A 21,181-nucleotide genomic window follows, 5' to 3' on the forward strand; every position below is an offset into this window, starting at 1 on the left:
CAGATGTGGAGAAACAGAGAGAGAGATATGGGAGGAGGTGGGTCAAGTATCAGCTCTGTTAAGCGTCTGTCATTACAGAGTCTGTTGTTTCTCCCTCTCACTCTTTACCCTACTCCGGTCAGCAATGCATCAGCCCTTTCCAAAAAAAGAAAAAAACATTTTGCACGCAACATTAAGAGCAAGATTATCTTACTTGAAATTTCTGGATTTCTGTTGTTTTCAAATCCGTTTAGTCCGTTTAGAAGTTTTGCTATTCCTCAGACAGACACACAGTGAGCGTGGTTAACAATGACACACATGTGTACAACGACATGCAGCCTGCCAACAGACAGACAGAGTGCAGCACTGCACAGAGACACGCCTTCAGTTAAGAGAATCAGAGAGTGAGAAAGAGAAATAAAACAATCTAACATGACTAAAAGACTACTAAAAACAGAATTCCTTGCGAAATACACTCACTGCCCCTTTCCAACTAAATATACTGGTTCAAGGAGCACTGAATCAAATAAGAACGTTTACTTTTCAAGGTTGTTTTAAAATGTGTCTAGTTAATCCTATTATAAATTTTCTAAATATTTGTGAGTGTCACCAGAGTAAGTCAAGAACCACCCCAAATAGAGACTTAAAACTCAGCGTGTGTATCTCTGAGGACCTATGCTCCGAGGGGGAAGTCGGTCGGATCAGTGGAGCTTAAAAAGAAATATCACAAATCATATGCGCAAAAGGTGTTACCACCCAAATGTAGCTATATACCTATTGCATTGAGAGTCCAGCTATTCCCACTTTTTGGTGTTTTTAAATGCAAATATTGACTGTAGCTGAGACGAGAAAGCAATCGGAGGAAAAGTAGCTGCTCCACAGTCAGCGGTTTGTTGTGTTCTGCATACAGTATACTGTACAAGCTGCACCAACCTGACTCTCCCCACCTGTGCTAGAGCATGCTCATTAGAACAGTGCTTACCAAAACACTGTGGGTCGCTTATGGGTCGTAGCAGTAAATAATAAATCTCCCTTTTCTCCCATTCAAACTTGGACAGTTAGTTAATATCAAACTACATTTGTACATGTTAATGAGCATTTTTTTAAGAGCATGCATGACGTTTTACCCTAATGCACTCACTAAAACCTGCCCACAACAAAATACGAGAGGAAAAAATGTACAACTTATTTGTTTGTGTACCGGTATATTAAAAGCTGAAGTAATCAGAGGCTAAATCTGAAGGAATTAATACCAGTAGTTATCCATGGCAACATGATAAACAGTTGCACCTATTTGAAGATATGGTACAGTGTATGTACAGACAGTCAGACACACACAATTGTGTGGAAGAAAACTTGAGAAGCTTTCTGTAAATGTCTGTGATCTGGGGATTTTACAAATGTCACAGGCAGAGCTCAGTGATACAGTACGCAATATGATATCCTTGTGGTACAACCCAGGCTGTTCTGATCATAATATCAAATATGAGGGATCACTTTTTGGATTATTACTTATACTATATTGTTGTTGTTATGGTTGCATATATATATATACACATTATGAAATGTGGTAGCTTTTACAAGCCTAGATGTCTCCACTAGCCCGGAGAGGTATTGTTTTGGTACAGCCTATCTTGTTATGGGTCAATTTGCCCTTGAAGCAGGTACAGTATAACTCTGTATAATATATCTAGTATAATATGACCTGAGGGTTATTGTATTTCTCCCCATGATATATCATGTACATATCCAAAGCACAGCCATCATCGACTCCTAGAATATTGTCTTGACTCATATTTGCCTCATAAATCGCCGATTGATCCAGAAAATTCCACGACATTTATTAATCCAGAACATTCCACGACATTCATTTTGTGACCCGAAAGACACAAAATTATTCAGATTTTATTATTAGTAGAAACCAGACGGTATGTTAGTGGCATGGTTAGTCGGACAGTCACAGTGAGAGGTGAATCGGCGAACAGTCGAGGCCAGTGTCCTCACTTCCAACATTCACACACCAATGGTGGCGAGCTCACACTGACCAACTCATTGGAGGAAAATGTAGGGGTCAGTGTCTTGTCCAAAGGACACGGACATGTAGACAGGAGGAGACGGGATTCGAACCGCCGACCCAGGGATCATCGGACGACCTGCTCTACCTCCTGAGCCACAGCTGCCCTGTATCCCCTCACACCATCATAGTTTTTGGCGCTAGCCCCCCAATAGACAATAAAGAGAAATGTAATATTTATTTTGAGGACTAAAACAAACATTAGCACCCGTTGCTTAAACAAACATTATATTGTAATTGACGTTGTAACTAAGATGATAAGAGTGCCCCTCACTTCACACGGTTGTGATTTCTATAATTATGTATAATGTACTCATTAAAACAATTATACCAGATACCAGTAGGCAAAAGAAAAGATGACAGCATAATTCTTACAAATACATTTTTTGTTTCACAAACTCAGTCAAGGGTCTACTTCAACAACATTCCTGTAAAGTAGACATCTTGGAGGTGCCATGCACTCTGAACTTTACATTTTTTAACCACCAATAGGCATGACATTTTTTAAGTTTTATTCGTCCTATTCCGGTACGAGCCTCATTCGGAGCGGGTGTATATCGTGACTGGAGCAGCTTGCCGCGGGCTCTGCCGGCCCCCTCCCTGGCAGCAGGCCCACCCAGGTGGCATGCTGCCGATGTGCTGGTCGTGAGGAGGTGTGAGGGGTCACTGCAGGGGCTAAGTGAGACCTCACGCCGGACAAGCACAGGCCACGGCTCGGGCCACAGTGGCATATGGGAGTGATGGGAGGTGAGCAGGGTTGAGTCGGTTGGAGAGGGAGGGCAACCGCCAAGCTGTCCACTCTGCCTCTCACGAGACCCCCAAGCTGTCACAATAGACACTTAGCAGCCCTCACACTAAACGCTCACCAGGGAGGGAGAGAGGGGGGAGAGGGGACAGTATGATCCTTCCTCTTCTAAAGCAAAGCTAAAGACAAACAAGAAGTTGATGGCGGGAGAGGGAGAGAGAGGGGGGGAGAGGGAGAGAGAGAGCGAGAGAAAGAAAGAGAGAGAGAGAGATATCCTCTCTGGTTTCCTGCCTTGGCTGAGCCGTAGCTGCAATGTCCGAGGAACACCGCGCTGGGAGCCCTCGCTGTCTCCCTCCCCTGCTTGTTTAGCCTGGCCAGCGTGACTGGTGGCCCGCTAATTATAGACACTAAAGGATGGAGGTGTGACCTCAATAGCTATTTAAAGGCCAGACCAGACTTGTGAAAAAAACTCGACGGAAAGAACGAGAAAACAGAGCAGAGAGAAGGGGACACACAGGAGAGCCACAGGAACGGGTTCATTTAAATAGTATGGAGCCACTGCTTCTAAGAATCACATGCATTACCGACAGGCAGTCGTGGTGGTTGTTCTTCCAATGCACAATGAGAAATACAGCACCAATGTAACCACCACCAGCCCAAGCTCTTCAATTCCTGACTGGGTCAAATAATTAACTTGCCAAAATGCATTTTTCTGGCCTCAAAAGCATAAGAGCATAAGAGCATAAGAGGAAGTCATGACCAAACGTTGTCGTTGTCAGGCAGAAACCATGTAAATGAATGCCTTACTTCATCATACTACACTGCAGTTTACTGAAAGTAGCAATGATAGTCGACCTACAAGCTCACGAGTTGCATCTTGTAGATCTGCAATTTTTCCAATTTTTAAGTGAAAGTTATTAGTATCACCCTCTCAGTCCTTTTATCACCCCCCCCCTCCCCCCACACACACACACACCCAGGTCAAATACAGACTAGGGGCCCTAGTCTTCTTGCGTCAGAGGCAATTTATTCATAATATGGGGCATTGTGAAAGAGGCGTTCCCCCGTAAAATTGGCTATCTCGTGCCACAGCCTAAATCCTTAAAACACCTCCGCTACCAGTCAAATTATTATATAGGTGTGGTTTGAGCGTTACAATAATTAAACTAATCACTGTGCCACCTGTCATTGTCTTTAAGAGATCCATTATCCATTACGCATTATGCCCAGTGATATCTTTCCTGACACTAGGGCCAATGGAAGAGTGATCCCTTGAAATATATTTATATTTGATACAGAGATTTGTTTTATGGGTCCAGTAGCTCCTCTATCGTCCACTCCGACCAACACAGTCTCACTGCCCTGCCGTTTTTTTTCTTCTTTTTTTCCCACCGCACACAGAACACTCAAGAACAACCAAGAACACTCCTCATTTAATTTAGCCATAACTGGCTCAAATATTAAGAATTGTTTTTTTTGTGTAATCTATAATGTTCCAGTTTTCATTTGGTATATAGATCGTGTGTGAGCGGTGTGTGAATGTGGTAAGTGAGGACGCTGGCATCGACTGTTTCCCGCTTTACCTCCCAATGTGAATGAATGAACCATTGTAAAGCGCTTTGAGCACTTGGAAAATCGCCATACAAATGCAATTCATTTTATAGACAATTAAACACAATGGACACAAGGAATTGACACTGCTGATTATAGGGAAATTACAATCACAGAGATTTGTGGAGAACGAAGACAGAACGAGACCGACTGAGCTGTGAATGTTCTGCAACATGCATCAAGCCACGGCAGCTCAAACTCAGGAGCGCATTCTTTTATCAAACGGAATTCGCATTAGGGGTGGTTTGAGGAGGCGCTTTCCGTTGTCCTGAACCTGTGTGCATAAGATACGGTAGCAATTATAGGGAAAGCGCATCAACACGCCCTACAGACACACCTCCACTCGCAAATAAAGGTGTCGGCTGCATAATGTATAGTGGCCGCGAGAAACCATTTACACATAGTGGAAGCTCCTCAATGCGTAATTCACGGAAAATAGTGAATGCTTGTGGCTAAGGTATGGCATACGTTAGAGCTCTAGGTATCTGATAAATACCCAATATCCCCATTTTGGTCTACACATATCGTAAAAGCTTTTGCTCATATTGCTGCACTATCTATCTCTCACATATAAGCAGCCGCGTGTGACCAAGCTCAGTGTCACCTCACCCATAAACACACACCCTCTCCCTTGTTACTGATTCTCTTCAGAACACACTATAGATAGAGTGTCCCAGTACCACGCGTATCACTTAACCCCATGTCAAAACACAGGTGTAATGTAAGCCTGGAGAGCCAGCCAACGACCCAGGTCCATAATAGAGTGTGTGTGCTGAGTACAACACCCTGCGCGTTAGGGACCCATACTGTCCAATACAGCAAGCTGGAAACCAGCCAGGGAACCGCACACACACACACACACACACACACACACACACACACACACACACACACACACACACACACACACACACACACACACACACACACACACACACACACACACACACACACACACACACACACACACACACACACACACACACACACACACACACACACACACACACACACACACACACACACACACACACACACACACACACACACACACACCTTTGCTGTGCTCTACATCAAGTGTAACTGGGTGGAGGCAGAGGAACAAAGTCACATGTGATGTAACTAGAGATGCTTAGAGAGGAAGGAAAAGGTAGCAGCCTTTAGAATGAGTTGGGGGAGTGTGTTTGTGAGGCGCACAGACATGTAGTTGGAGATGAGGCACGTGAGTCAAGACAGACGTATACTGTACCTACAGAAACACATGGATGCAAATGGCGAGCTTACCACGGTGCACCGTATATCCGGAATCCCTTCACGGTGACGTCTGAGTCCTGCAGGTACACACCATTCGAGAGGAGGGTCTGGACATCGTCAAAGTCCTCGGGTTTGAGTTTGGACACCGAGGGGAAACGGTAGTAATCCTGCTTGACCAACTCGGCCATAAAGTCCTTATCAAAGGTTAGCTCGTGGTTCCCAGCGATCACCACCTTGAACTCGTATGGAAGGCCACCTGGAGGGAGGGAGAGAGGGATAGAGAAGTCAGTGAGGATTGAGAGTAGTACTGTAGAGCAGGGGTTCTCAACGTTTTTGGCTGGGGACCCCCGGTAATGCTTTGGCCATGTCTCGCGACGTAGATCTAAGCCAATGGTGTCAAAACTGTTAAGTGGCCTGAAGGAAGGCAAGGTAAGGCAAAGCACTTTTATGGGAATGCATGGTCGGTTAAGAAGACTGAGGTTAGGGTTTAGCGACCTACGTGGCGAGTGAGCTTAGGGTTAGAGAACAATGACATGTTACTTATTTATTTAATTAGAAAGAAGGTGGAGGTTTTTTTTTTAATTATTATTATTATTTGTTCGGCCCAAAAAAATTATTGTCATGATTAGTCAACTCAGCTGTTGGCTTTGTCCGAGGCTTAACCCATTCTGACCGGGCACCCATTTTGGTGTTGGCATCATGTTATGCTTTAGCTATTGAAAAATAGCAGATCTACAAGCTCATATCGCGCCACCGAGTGGCGCGATACGAGCTTGTAGGTCTGCTATTTTTGAAAAATTCGAAGAACGACTGACATTTTTAGAATCTGATCTCAGGTCAGAATGGGTTAATCAGACCAGTGTGTGTCCCGTAGAAACCTCGTATGAATCTGATCTCAGGTCAGAATGGGTTAAATGCCTTTAAATAATTACTTTTGGAGACGTCTATGGGGAAAAAATGAAATATTTCCTGGTGCCCTCGTCGTTCTGAAAGGGGGCGGGACTGCAAGGTTCTATGAGTAAGGAGTCCAGTAGCAGGTTCTGAATGAGTCGGATTTTTATGGAGACCGTAAAAGACACCGTTCTAGACTACTGTAGTCAAGTCTACTAGTGAAGATGAATGTAATGGCAGGATTCAACATGTTGCACTGCTCATACTGTAGAAGACTCCCTTCCCTCTGTATTTTTGAAATACAGATGAAAACTAAACTAAACCTCTTCAAATGGTTCAAGAGGTCAGGATCACTTACAGCTGAAGGCTATGCTTCGGGACAGAGTGGCATTCTGATTCACCACCATTCCGACTATGTGCGGTTTCCTCGTACGGTTAGGTTTAGAGTTAGTAATGCAGTGCTTCAGAATGGCAATACGTCCGAATAGCAGGCGTTTGGAATGCCGGTGTGTAACCGCTGTGCTATGCTTGACCCCAGCAGATGCCGTCGTCTACAGTATTTATGTGAACTGGGTTCAAATCAAGCATGAACGTGACCCAAATCAATCCAATTCAGCTCGCTTCATCTTCCCATTCTGGCTCTGCCCTTTCATCTCTCCCTCTGCGGGGGGGCTTCGCCCTTTGCGACAGACATATGCGACCGACTCAACTCTGGCCTCGTCATGTCCTCATTTTCCTTTGTCCTCCCTCATTATAATTTTTTTCCTGCTCTCTCCGAGTCATTGCCGCATCCTTTCCATCTTGCTAGCTTTCTCCCTATGTGAGAAGTGAAATTACAGAACGTAGTCAAAATGGCCAGTGTACTGTCTAACCGTCTAACGAAACGTGGTCTTTGTTCCCCTGCTCTGCAGCTCTGGCAAGTGATGATCAGTAGTGGTGAGGAGTCTATCCATGAAGCCAAGTGAATACATAGACGAATACATAGACGGCTAAATAAATAATTGAACAAAAGTAATTTATTCAATGATGATTGCTGTGTTAAGTGTTAAATGTGTACATATACGATGGTTAGGTTTTGGGTCTGGAGCTTACAAGAGTAGTTTCTTTCTAAATACTGGCAGATTCCAAATAGTAAGTGAGATTGTGTGTGTGTGTGTGTGTGTGTGTGTGTGTGTGTGTGTGTGTGTGTGTGTGTGTGTGTGCGCATTCATGCGTGCATACCACGCACACTCACAGACTCCTGGTTCCCTAGTATGAGTTTCATTCCTGGTGCTCTAAATTAGCTCTTGTCGACCCATAAATTCCAGTCTAACTCTATAACGGAACCCCATCTCTCTGTCCTCCCCCAAGTCCCTAACTGCATCACACACCCATTTATACAGTGACACACACACACACACACACACACACACACACACACACACACAGAGTATGTGAACCAAATCATCTTCTGCCAATTGCACTTGGATCAGGTTAGATGGAGGCTCCACCTCTATCACCAGTTCTCTTCAGAGAATCTATTGCTGCTTTTTATTGCAATCCAGTCAGACATCCATACACATTTTCCTAAACCTGATAAACTATGACATACCTGTATTATTTATTTAAATACTCAACACTAAATAACTGAAATACAATTTGGGGCTGCCCCCACTTTATAGGTAACGTTGTGTCAGATTATATGTGACAACAGGATGAGATATGGCTAGGCGATACGACTTCACGGTTTATACATTTTTTTTATCGATTACTATTAATTAATCATTACAACAAACTAGAGCGTGCCCGTTGGGCACTGGACTACTTGGAACGATGCAAGTTGGAAATGCATGCCCCCCCCCCAGTTATTATGTCTGTGTCCCTTTTATGCCCATACAGTATATGGAGTTTTTTTGTCAGGCATGCCCAAATATGGAGTCTATGCAGAACATCATTGTGATGTCAGAACAGGCCAGCTCCATATAGGAGATCTAGGGGTGATCAGGTGTGACCAATTGGCTAATTGGGGCCCTGTCCAGAGCCTGGGCAGGGGCCCTGTCCAGAGCCGGGGCAGGGGCCCTGTCCAGAGCCGGGGCAGGGGCCCTGTCCAGAGCCTGGGCAGGGGCCCTGTCCAGAGCCGGGGCAGGGGCCCTGTCCAGAGCCTGGGCAGGGGCCCTGTCCAGAGCCGGGGCAGGGGCCCTGTCCAGAGCCTGGGCAGGGGCCCTGTCCAGAGCCTGGGCAGGGGCCCTGTCCAGAGCCTGGGCAGGGGCCCTGTCCAGAGCCTGGGCAGGGGCCCTGTCCAGAGCCGGGGCAGGGGCCCTGTCCAGAGCCTGGGCAGGGGCCCTGTCCAGAGCCTGGGCAGGGGCCCTGTCCAGAGCCGGGGCAGGGGCCCCGGCTCTGGACAACCCTGGCACTGTTTCACGTGTTTCCATGTCGGGGTGAAAGAGGGGCAATTGTTTTTTTTGTAAACCTTTACACACACAAGTATAGCACCCAAAAGCATACTGTAATTATACTAGAGGTTCGGGCCTCACCCCTAGTGTCACGCGTCGCCAATCAGAAGTAGTTAATTGCAGGCTTTGACAACCGTCCACTTCCTGTTTCAGCTCAGTTTTAAAACCCTTCATTCTGCCCTTCACATGGAGTAGTGGATGGCCGCACATCATAGACACACGCACACCCAGAGGATAAAAGTATGCGAGGAGTTGGTTTGCTGGATACATTTTTGAACGTGGCAACGTTTCAAACTCAGTTTACAAGGATTAGGCTACCATCAATGGACACACGTCGAATCAAGTAGGATTCACTTTAAATCGTCATTATGAAAGTTTCTTGAATTTTGTCGGAGCATATTATTGTAGGCTACATTATAGAGCAACGGAGAACACTGACGGACGGTGTACAGCACACACACACACACACACACACACACACACACACACACCCCCCCCCCACTGGGAGCAGCTTACGGCAGAGGATCAGAGCCGGTTGGGGGCAGCATTAGACAGGTGAGGTCAGAGGAAACTCATCCTACTGCATTGATCTCCAATGATCTGCTGCTGCAGGCCAAATGCCAGTCAGCGATACCAAGCTTCAGGGAGAGAAAGCCCCCTCGACTAGTCCAGGGCAGCAGAGGGTAAGATAAGATAAGATGCAGAGAAATAAGATAAAACTCTCAGTGACACTGGGGGATTTTAGCAGGCAAGAATGGGTTGGAAATGGAATCAGATTTTGTTTCATTGAGTCGATGAATTGAGTACACAGGACCCCAATGGAAACAAGCCATATAGTGCTTTCTTGGGTATAAAAACCACAGAGCTTGTATTGAACTGTACTCTCCTGTCTCCTTGTCTTTGCAAACTATTAATAAAGTATTCAATCAATCAATCAAAAGCCAGGTATGTTTGCACAATATACAAGAAATTAGTTTCCTGCAGCAGGTGTGCCATGTAAGAATGTATATTTCACTCTCCTCCTCGTCTTTTCCACCACTACATTTCCCATCAACTGTGTCCACAGGAGATAAAACCACACTCCACACTTTTATCTGGTCTACAAAAAAAAAGCAGTTAATTGGTTACAGCAACATGCGTGCTAACAAAGACCAGACTATTTTGTTAATTTTAGAATTGACCCATCCTGATAGATATGAAACTGACCTCAAACATATAAAGGTGCCCTTGTGGCAAGACTGCAGAGGTACCGTATAGAAGACAAATCTCTGCCTTTCATTTCTCAGATCTGCCATTCTCCACACTGCCTCCCATGGTAACAAAGGCTATAGCCTTGGAAGGGAATGTGAAAACTATTGACGTTCTCTCTCCATTAGGGCCAGATCTGTAAGAGAACCGAACAACAACACAAAGATCCTCAATTCTTCTTCGCTGGTAATGAAAGAACATTTCTCCCCTTTTCTGAGCGGGAGAAAGCAGAAGGCACTAAAAGCAAAAATAATTAGAAAAAGCTGACAGACATCATTATCTGACACTAAGGGTGGAAAAGCATATAAATACCATATTACACTAAGGGAAAAAACCAACAACTTTTATGTAAAAAGTAACACTTTGTAGGCTTTTCACAAGCAGTAAGACTCCCTTCTGCCTTGCCGTCTTAAGACCTTTTGTTGCATTTACCTGAAAAGCATCCTCTAATAATACCTCTCCTTGGCCTCTGTGCTCTAACATACCACTTTGTCTGGGATGCTTTCATGCTTTTCACTTCATCCCCAGTCTGAATGCAGGGGTGATTAACAGGTGTGCTGACACTGCCCTCAGCCCTATAATACCCCACACACACACACACACACACACACACACACACACACACACACACCCCTTGGGCTTACACATGATAATGGGAGACGCACAGCCATCTTCCACTTTGGCCCACATCGATTGCCCATTATGACCACCTTACAACGAACATTTGGCCCTCACTTAACAAACTCAAGAATGATGTGCATGCAGACACACGCATATAGACATAGACACACACACAAATATAATATAACTAAAAACACATACAGTGCATACAAAGACACACACACACACACACACACACACACACACAGTCAGAGTGGCAGCACTCCAGCGGTGCAGCTACAGTATCTGTCTTGATGGATGGAGGGGAGGGATAGAAGTGCTGAGTCCTAGTGACGGAGCCAGCTGAGATATCAGTTGTGACAGCGGATTGTGGACGAGTTCTAATATTTTTTATTTTCTACAGCAGACATGCAGCTGTGAGCTCTGTTGTTTTGTTGGTAGTTCTCCAACTTAAGTACTAATCCATTCCTGGCTGATTGTTTTCATATCATATAGGTTTTGCGGTCACCGTCACTCGTGTAGGTGCAGTGGGCAGCGGTGGCACTGGCAGCATTCAAGCATTCAAGTTCAAGACAGATTTTCTAAAAGCATATGCCTCATAGGCTCATACGCTCAATGGGGACAAATACAGTGTATAAATACTTTTACTATTGGTGAGTTTATTACTGTAGTTTGTTCAACAAGTTAGATTGGAGAAGTGTCGTCGTGTCGTCCGGTACAGTAAAGTATAGCAGGAGTTCCTCCTCACTCTGCCCAATATTATCCAGTTTGGTGACAGTCAAACTACAGTAGCTCTTGTCGTGATTTCATGTTTCTTATTCATCTTCCTTCATGCTTATCCAAGTGCAGGCGTGCGGCATTATTAAAAACAAACGGCTATGCCGCGCGATCATAGTTATAATAGTCGCGATGGAGTGAAGTAGTTGATCATCTGATTCATAGCCTGCTAGCTAGCAAGCCTAGTATGTAATTATAATCTCCTAGCTTGTAGCTCCTTCTAAAGACCAAAGGAACTGTGGTTGTAACTTGAATTGAATGAAAAACATTGCATCGTTCATTCCTCCTCGGCCAATCAGAGCGGCATTCAGAGTAATCTCGTAAGAGAGCGGCGACACGAGCATTGACTCCCATTGTAACAATGGAATGTGGAAGTGCTCATTCTATCTCAATGGGATAGTTCCAATGTTTGGAACTATCCTATATATGGGCTATACTATAGTATAGCCCATAGGCACCCGCTTTGCGGTGAGATCAAAGCGTGTCGCCACTCTCTTACTATTCCACTCGGCCTGCATTCACCGGCTCCGTTTTGCAGTTAATCCTTCACTCGCTGGCCATTTCAGAATACGGTGTTTTAATGCTTGATTGGATGGAAAGAAATATCATATTTTACCGCCGAATAATCGACTATAAACCGATTTGGATGGTAGTCGAGTCGACTATCAAAAATCACGTTAATACTTTCTAACAAAACATAAGGACTGAGAGAGGGCCATGAAACCCACTCCTATTGAGGAGCTGTTGCTCAAATTTGAATTTGGTGCTGGCAAGGTAAAACAAGGTAAACCAAGTCTTCTTGGACCTCTGCCCAAATAATACACTGTATATAAAAGAGAAATGGGAGGCTGAATTAGGTATAGAAGTAACAACGGATACGTGGGAAGAGGTATGTAGTGAAGCGCACCTGGTAACCAACTCGAATACTTGGAGAGAATTTAAATGGAAAGTAATATCTAGATTTTTCAGGACGCCTCAAATAGTGGCCAAAATGGGTCCAAATCATTCAAATAGATGCTGGAGGGACTGCGGAGCACATATTGGGAATCATACTCATATATTTTGGACATGCCCCAAATTGAGACCATTCTGGAGAGAGGTGTCTGAATCACTAGAAGAAGTTTTTGGTCAAAACATCCCAGAGGATCCCATAGTAATGTTGTTGGGTATGGTACCGGAAGGTCTGGAGAGTAGAGCCAAAATATATTTATTGCATGTGCTGCTTACAGCGGCCATCAAATGTAGGCTTCAACCAAACATATTTAGTAAAAGGTGGAGTCCTGTACTGCCTCTACTGATGATGATGTTTTCGGAATCTTGAGTAACCAAATACACTTCTCTTCAGACCTTCTGGTGTGCCCATACGCCTTCCTCCATTTCCAGTCATGTCTGTTCCCAGTATTGTTTACCTCCCATTGTTGTCGACGCTCTGTCGTTTTTGTCTCGCTATATATATATGTTTTTTTGTGTGTGATTACTTGTAAATGTATGTGAAGTTGTTTGTGTGTATGAGTGTATCATTTATATATCCTGTGAAAGTATGTAACAGCTGAGGTTATGAAAAAAGAAAAAAGAAAAAAAAATCAGTTGTAAGAAAAATGTATACCTGTAATTATGTGAAGTTGCCTAAACTGAAATAAAAACAAAGTAAAAAAAAAAAAAGCCCTTTATTAAACAACACGGGATGCAGCAGTGCTAATCGCTGTCCCAGGAAATTCTTAACACCCGTGGTGAGTACTTTATATTTGAAATCTGAATGTTTATGTACACGTTTTCCCGTGTAAAACTGGCTTCAGTTCAGTTGCGTCATGACCGTCATGTTTCAGGGCTACATGTATGTGTGTTAGCGTGTGTGCGTATCCTATCCATCTGTGTGTACTCTATGTGAGCTCCTTGCGGCTCGGGTTATCCTGGCACTGGTTGTGGCCTTTTCAGGCCACAACCACCCAAGGGTGAACAGGGGTTTGGTTCCATTCGCTCTTACTGACTCGCTCTTACTGACCCGTTACACCTATGAGCAGTGCCTTGTTATGCCAAAGATTATGTCATAAATGAGTGTGTGTGTGTGTGTGTGTGTGTGTGTGTGTGTGTGTGTGTGTGTGTGTGTGTCAGTGAAGTATTCATTCATTATGGGAATCGGTGCAGTAGATACAAACCACCAGAATCTGTACGCTGTAGCCAGGAGGATCAAGTGTTGCAAGACGGGCTGTTGGAAATGAACACACACGCAGCCCAGAACTCCCAGGCACAGCCATCGAGTTGGGGCCGCAGAGGGAAGGTCGAGGGTTAACTAGCCCAGAGAGTGAGGTCGTAGGGGTTAAACTGGACACTTACCCTGGGTGGCGGGGTCATTGTGTACACACGTATGTGCGATGCATGCATCCGAGTGTATGTGTGTGTTTTTTGTGTGTGTGTTAAGCAGCTTTAAATTACCCAGCCAGTCGTTGAACTTCTTAACCTCGGAGGGTAGGCCGAGCTCAGTGAAGTCACCCGTGTGCAAAAGCACGTCGCCATAGGGCATCTGGATGCCGTCCGTACGGGAGTGCGTGTCGGATACGCACACAAACCGTGTGTGACCCGCTGGCTTAGAAGTGTCATATGGAATGGGGTCCACCCTGAGAGAGAGAAAGAGAACAGAACAATCTTTCAATTTCATATACTGTGTTCAATATTGCTTCTGTATAATAAGCATGGCAGTTAAATAATGGAATTGAGCTGCAACGCAGAGGCCAGTTAAGGGGCACTTCACAGAGAGAAGTGTCGCTATAGGGAAAAACACATGGTGTGGAAAAAGTTAAAAAGTTAGGAACAGTGATGCTGCACGTTATGCGCCATGCTTTTCCGATGCATTAATATAATATATTATATATATATATATATATAAGGACACAGTAAACGCACTGCTGAACTGTCCATGGAATCAATCCATTTTTACACTGACAATGCTACATTGTGTACAACCAACATGTGCATTAAATAATAATAACATTACAGAGCTAACGCAGTTCGACGGGCAACAAACTTTGACACTGGTCTGCAGCGTGATTGTCTCTGGCATGATTTCAGGGTGTGCACTTTACATAAGCAATCGTTGAAGTGTACACGTTATTGGTAATCATTCGTCATATAACAGTCAGTGTAATAAGATTTTTAAAGAAAACACACTTGAATGACCACCTGTGCGTCCTGGGGAGCAGTTCAACATCACTGTGTGTATGAGCATGAGGGGTTGTATGATTTGCCATTTTATTATTATTATTACTAATATTATTTTGGTCAGCGGTTGACCAAGCTCATCTCTCCCTCTCAAGGCAATGTGACTTTGTCTTCTGTGTACATTTATCCAACTCAGAGTTGTGCTTCCGATGCATTTTTCTAGCTGGATAACCATGAGAGCTAATGGCATACAGTAGATATTTGATGGAGCCCACACACCACAGGAATTCTGACAGACACTCATTTTAGAGTGTCTGTTATTATAATAGTAAAGTAATTAAGGTTAAATTAAATTAGTATTATGGACCATTGGTTAGTTTTTTTTAATACTTTTTGCCCCACATAAAAAAAAAGAAAACTGAGAATCCATGTGCTTGTCGACAGAGATGAACAGCATAAAGACATTTCTGATTTTCCAGAAATAAAGCCTCAATCTAGGACATCGCAATTCTTAAAAATGGGATTAATGGAAAAATATATTGTAATTATTTCTAGAATACAATTCATCATCAATATAGAAAATCACAGAAAAGGAATACATCGGAGAAAAGGAATACATCAGAGAAATGTTATATTGGGAACTAAGTGGAGAAAATACCAGTAACATTGTTTATGCTATGTGTATTATGGTCCGCAAAATCACAAAAAAGAAAAGACACTGAAAAAAAATGCTTTTTTAGCAGTGATTACTAGCAGATACGGCTGAAAAGCAAGCATGTTTTAATACCAGGCTCATTCACTGTGGCAACACACAGCCTAACAAGACAGTGAATTAAAGTCTTTTCAGTCCATTCTGTAAAAAAATAAATCACTTAGACCCAAGTCTGGCTCGGGGAGCCTTTTATTCTTTGTCTTTTCTCTTCAATGCAAGCATGTCTAAAAGCTAAAAGCTAAGAAAAATACCCACAGTTTTGTCCGACTGAAAAGGAGGAGATTAAAAAAAAATGTCTGTAATTGAAGTCGTGATGTGCCATCCCGTTACCCCCCACAAAGCACTATGCCACTCACTGCTGAGCCATTATTTCATTAGAGGGGGTGTCTCTGCAGACAACAACGCCCCAGTCTCTCAGACTTGAGACACACACACACACACACACACACACACACACACACACACACACACACACCATATACAGGGCAGGCCAAACAACACCACAAATATGCACAATCTCGTGCGCACGCACACACATAAAACGCAACAAACTAAATTTTAAGATTTGGGAGACGAGGAGGCGTCATTAGAGAAGTGCGGGACAGGCAGACAAAAGAGAACAACTTGGCAAATAATCATGGCAAAATGGAAAACAGCAACATTTCTTCACAAATAAGCCTCCCTATAATGCAATTCCGTGCACAATATAAAAGATGAGTCAGGCTTTATATTATAAACCACTTGCAGGTTGTGCTCTTTTCATCGGGACCTGCGGTCATCTGCAAGGCCATGTTGCGCATACAAGAGATGAGCAGCCGTCGCTCATAGCCTTCCACACAGCTGCTCTGCACTACTGCTCTGCAATAAGATCACGGGAGACCAAAAGTGGGTCATTTCTACGGGAGCCCACACACAGGAAGACCGCGACAACAGTGGGGAATGAGATTTAGGGGCAGCAGAGCTAAGCACAAGTGCACAGCACAATTAGAATAGAATTCTCCCAAACTCCACACTAACTCTCAGAATTGGCCACAGACACGCCAGGTGTGCAATATGCACATCTGATGAACAACGTATGCAAAATAGGTGCAGAATGAATCCCAAGCATTCACGGGGAGCAAGATTTTGCACAGAACGTGCAAATGTATGCATGCCATAAGTCTGACAGGGATTCTAACAGGATATGCAAAAACATATACAGTGTATACACAGGCGACAAGCCGCGACATGCACATATATATATATACCGGTATACAGAATGTGCATAGTCTGAGATTTTTAGTGATTGTTGTGAGAAGCTGGTGCCGTCACTGCAGGGAGGCTAAGGAAGTAGGCTCTAAGATAACATTAGAGGTGAAGACGAGTGGGAGTGGAATGGGCTAGGCCAAAACGGAATGTTAAGCAGCCAAAAATTTGAGGTATTTTGCCAGAAATAAGATGCTTTATTTTGCATATAATTGTAATCTCAGTCATACAGTATGTCCCCCATACTTGGTAAGCTCTCCAAAACTGCAATTACTTTAAGTTAAATCATACAACTGGATTCTTCACTATCCAGCTGAATGCATCATTGAAGAAAAATAAATCGATAAGGCCAGGCTGTCTAACTTGGCCTGTTGCACCTTAACTTTCTCTCACATTATTTTGTTCTCAATGTATCATCTATAACTGGGCTGGGCCGACTGCTTCAGAGTGCCGAAGCTTCATCTGCAACACTGGGATTTGGACCTTAAATTCAGATTTGGATAGCTCACCTTTACATCTTAAATTATTCATGTTGTGTTTGTTTTGTGTTCATGCTACACACAGTGTGGTGTATTATGTGAATTCAGAGTTTATGCAACAGGCCAACACATAACTGTAGTTGGGCACTATAAATACATTAGTTTGGGGCTGGAACTTTGTCATGACCTACTTCTTTGGCAGTGTACAGATTCACCTTAAATCTTTGTAAGTGTCATTATGAAAATGAAGTTTCTGGGCTTTGACAAAAATTACAGAAGAAGCTTCAAAGTGTCAAAAAATGTCATTCGTTCCAGAAATGTGACTTTGTTTAAAAATTTGTTCAAAATGCTTTTTCGTGTCAAATATAGATGTCAAGGAAGAAATTGGACAGGTAAAAGGAAATGCTTAAAATTCCACCCACTCTACTCTTTCAAGATTGTTCACGTGTCTCTACCTCAGAATCAGGTGTCATCCCATAAGTAAAACAGCTATTCCAGCTTTTTGAAGCAGAGTGCACCCACAATTAACCCCCATTAGGATGAATGGAGGCAAGCCATAAAATTACATTTTGGTTGAATTTTGACATGGAAATATATTCAAACTGTCAACTTATAATAAAGTAAAGAAGACGTAAAAGTGATGTACACTTAAGTATGCAACATTGAAACATTACTTTGCTGCAGAATGTTGCCAGCAGGAGTTAATGGGGGGGGGTTAATAAAAACTCATTCCGCGCTATAGTCTATATTAATTTAACATGTTACATTGACTGCCGGTGTTTACAGTTACCTTTGAGGCGACAAAGCGTCATAATTGTACCTCCTTATGATGAAAATCCGGCTGAAAATAGTTCCACCGTTTGTTATTAAGCAGACACAGAAGCCACTTCCGCGATCCGACTCACAGACAAAGACCAAAGCGAGCTAAGATTGTCCATACCCTCTCGTTCACTTTGCATTGGAGTTAGTTTCACAGAAGCCAGTTATAGGCAGATTTCCGGTTACACGAGTAAGACGCGCAAACGCGGGAAGCGAACGCAGATCGTAAATTGCAATAACAATTCACCGTGACTCAGCCATAACCATATAAGGAGTCCCCAAAGCAGCTATACGTCCAAATATGGAGTGTGTTGCATCAATGACAAACAAATCACTCAGCTCAATATATGGGCACAAAGGGGGGACAGACACACGGACACACACACAGACATGATCTGCTAGGTCTCATAGTAAGTGCTCACTGGGTTCGCAATCATCATAACACGTCAGCAACGTCACGATGTCCGCGACAAAGCCGGATTTTTATAATAATATTCAAACAACGGCAAATTAAACAAATAGCGGGTTTATCGTGGAAAGACAATGGAATAAATGTCATCTATGGTGGGTTATGCAATGTGTTAAGCACTTAAATTTAAAAAAAAATCTCATAGCATATATGACTTATAAGACTATTCCTTGTGTTTCAGGCAAAACATTGTGCAGGAAATAATTTATACACAATGTTAAAATGTGAAATTACAGGTGAGGTGAATTGCTATTGCCAACTGTTTAGAGCCTTGTCTTAAATTATAAATGTTATTAGTAAAAGCCCATGTATGTGATGCATTAGAAACATTACAAAAATTGTTATATAATCTTCCCATAACACTGTATAATTATAGTTAAAACAGTCAGTCAGTCAAGTATCATACTTCATAAATGCTGGACAATCACTGACATTTTCTTTACAGGGATCTATATGTTGCGGCTTGCAGACCACTGTGACCACCAGACAGTGGGTCGGGTCCCGGACCAATTTCTATGGGGCGTGCCTCGCGAGTATATGTTTTGTTTCATACATATAAAAAACAAAACTATATGTCTTAAGGCTGTCAAACTTATCGCGTTAACGGCGTTAATTCATTTCGTTAATTAATTGCGTTCAAATATTTGAACTGAAATGGTTCTTCGAGCCGTCTGTTCATGACACCCGTCACTCAACCCTGTCAACCACCTGAGTGAGAAAGGGACGTTCAGCGTTGGACCTGGGTGTGTGGACTGCGTCTAGTCCGATAAAGAGGCATAGTGGGCTTGTTGAAGACTATTTCCCCACAGAGCTGCAACCCTATATACATATTTAATATATATTAATTTATCTTTTGGATCTCGAGCTAAAACATTTGGGAACAACTGCAGACCATTGCCTACCTCCTTGTGTTCCACAAATTCAAATACAAAGAAGTCTTGTTGTAAACTAAAAGGGACAGCAGCTGTTGATGTAAATTGTCAGACTGATGAAAGAAAATGAAGGATGAATTGAACAAAAACATTTAAATATTGGCTACCACTGCTCATTTGCTGGGTATTTAGGATTAACTAAATATGAATTCAAAACACTATTATTTCAAAGATGTATTTTGAGCTGAGAAAATAAACTAAGCCTTTTCCTCAAGGCTTTCTTTTCAGTATCACATTTCTAAGAATCACCTAGAGCTTAAAAGTAGAAATAAGCTGTAGTCACCAAACTGTTTAGTCAATCTATGCAAATTATGTGTAATGTTACAAAGACAAAAAGCGGCATTGTGTCACATATTTAATACAGTGGCCAAATCCAAGCACTGCCAAACAAATATCGAATGACCTACAACACACTAGAGTAAAAAATATATATATATCATCTCTAAGAATCTATTATATTGATATCTGAGATAAAATACTATATTAGGGGATGAAATGCCCCTTTAAATATATTGACACAAAATTAAATGAAAACAATAGCAGCTGAGAATGCAATTTTGTATTGAGCCGGTGCAATAAATAAGTCTCTGTCCACTAAACACATACACTACACACACAGGGTTCTTCAGGGTAGCAGATTAGATTGGTTGTACGGAGGTCCCAGACATCACACAGCCTTAGAGAATTCGACAGTTCTAGTTATAGAGGAGAGACGGAGGCTGCCACACACACACACACACACACACACACACACACACACACAGTCACACACAGTCACACACTAAAGTTATGATATGCTAACAAGTTCTCACAAATTGCATTTGGATGTTTGCTCAAAGGAATCATGCATCTCATTCTCTCGCTCTCGCACACAAAAATAAACCCAGGAGAAAAACAAGCTCCATCTTTTCTTGCCTTTGAGATTTAATCCAGCCTGAGAATGAAAGTAAATACCTGCAGCCCCTATCAATTAGAGCAGGTCTAGCCCGGGAACCAATACACCATAATATATTGTGAGGCGCGCGCACGCACGCACGCACACACACACACACACACACACACACACACACACACACACACACACACACACACACACACACACACACACACACACACACACACACACACACACACACACACACACACACACACACACACACACACACACACACACACACACACACACACACACACACACACACACACACACACACACACACACACACACACACACACACACACACACACACACAGTTCATCGGCGTAACGTGTACAGGTTGTGTACTCCGTGCTCTGCATTATGTGCAGAGCATGCCTCTCCTATGGAAGATTTTAGTATAACAGCAGCGCTGTGGAAACCGGTAAAGAACAGATGTCCAGCGAGAGTGCACCAGGGTTTGTGTTAACATGTTAGTGTTGCAGCAGCATAACAGCGGAAACACTGGCATGCATGAAGACCGCGGTGATTTAAAAGGAGATGGACAGACAGACAGAGAGAGAACGAGAGGGGGATAAAATGCTAATATGCTGAAAGAGCACGAGAGCACAGACTAAAGTCCCCCAAGACATCATAGACATCACAGGATCATGACGACCATGGCGCCGGGAGGAAACATCCACAAGACTGCGGCGATCTTAGATATGATTTATACTTTCGATCTACACCAGTGCATAAATCGGGCTTTAGAAGGTTGGATTGTGTCTCAGCGTGAACGATTCTATGATTGTTTAACTATA

The 21,181-nt window shown here is 43.2% G+C and overlaps 1 protein-coding gene across 1 annotated transcript in view; it reads right to left on the reverse strand.

The window, feature by feature from the left end:
- The window catches only part of LOC308327679 (metallophosphoesterase MPPED2), an 80,041-nt gene that overhangs the window by 41,362 nt on the left and 17,498 nt on the right, over window positions 1-21,181 (reverse strand). The window contains exons 3-4 of the mRNA XM_080781204.1: window positions 14,066-14,247; window positions 5,694-5,919 (exon numbers count right to left, since the gene is read on the reverse strand). Coding sequence (XP_080637330.1) covers window positions 5,694-5,919; window positions 14,066-14,247 — 408 coding nt within the window. The remainder of the gene's footprint in view (window positions 1-5,693; window positions 5,920-14,065; window positions 14,248-21,181) is intronic.

Source organism: Protomyctophum bolini (genome assembly GCF_963924005.1).
Source record: "Protomyctophum bolini genome assembly, chromosome: 1".
NCBI classification, from domain to species: domain Eukaryota; kingdom Metazoa; phylum Chordata; class Actinopteri; order Myctophiformes; family Myctophidae; genus Protomyctophum; species Protomyctophum bolini.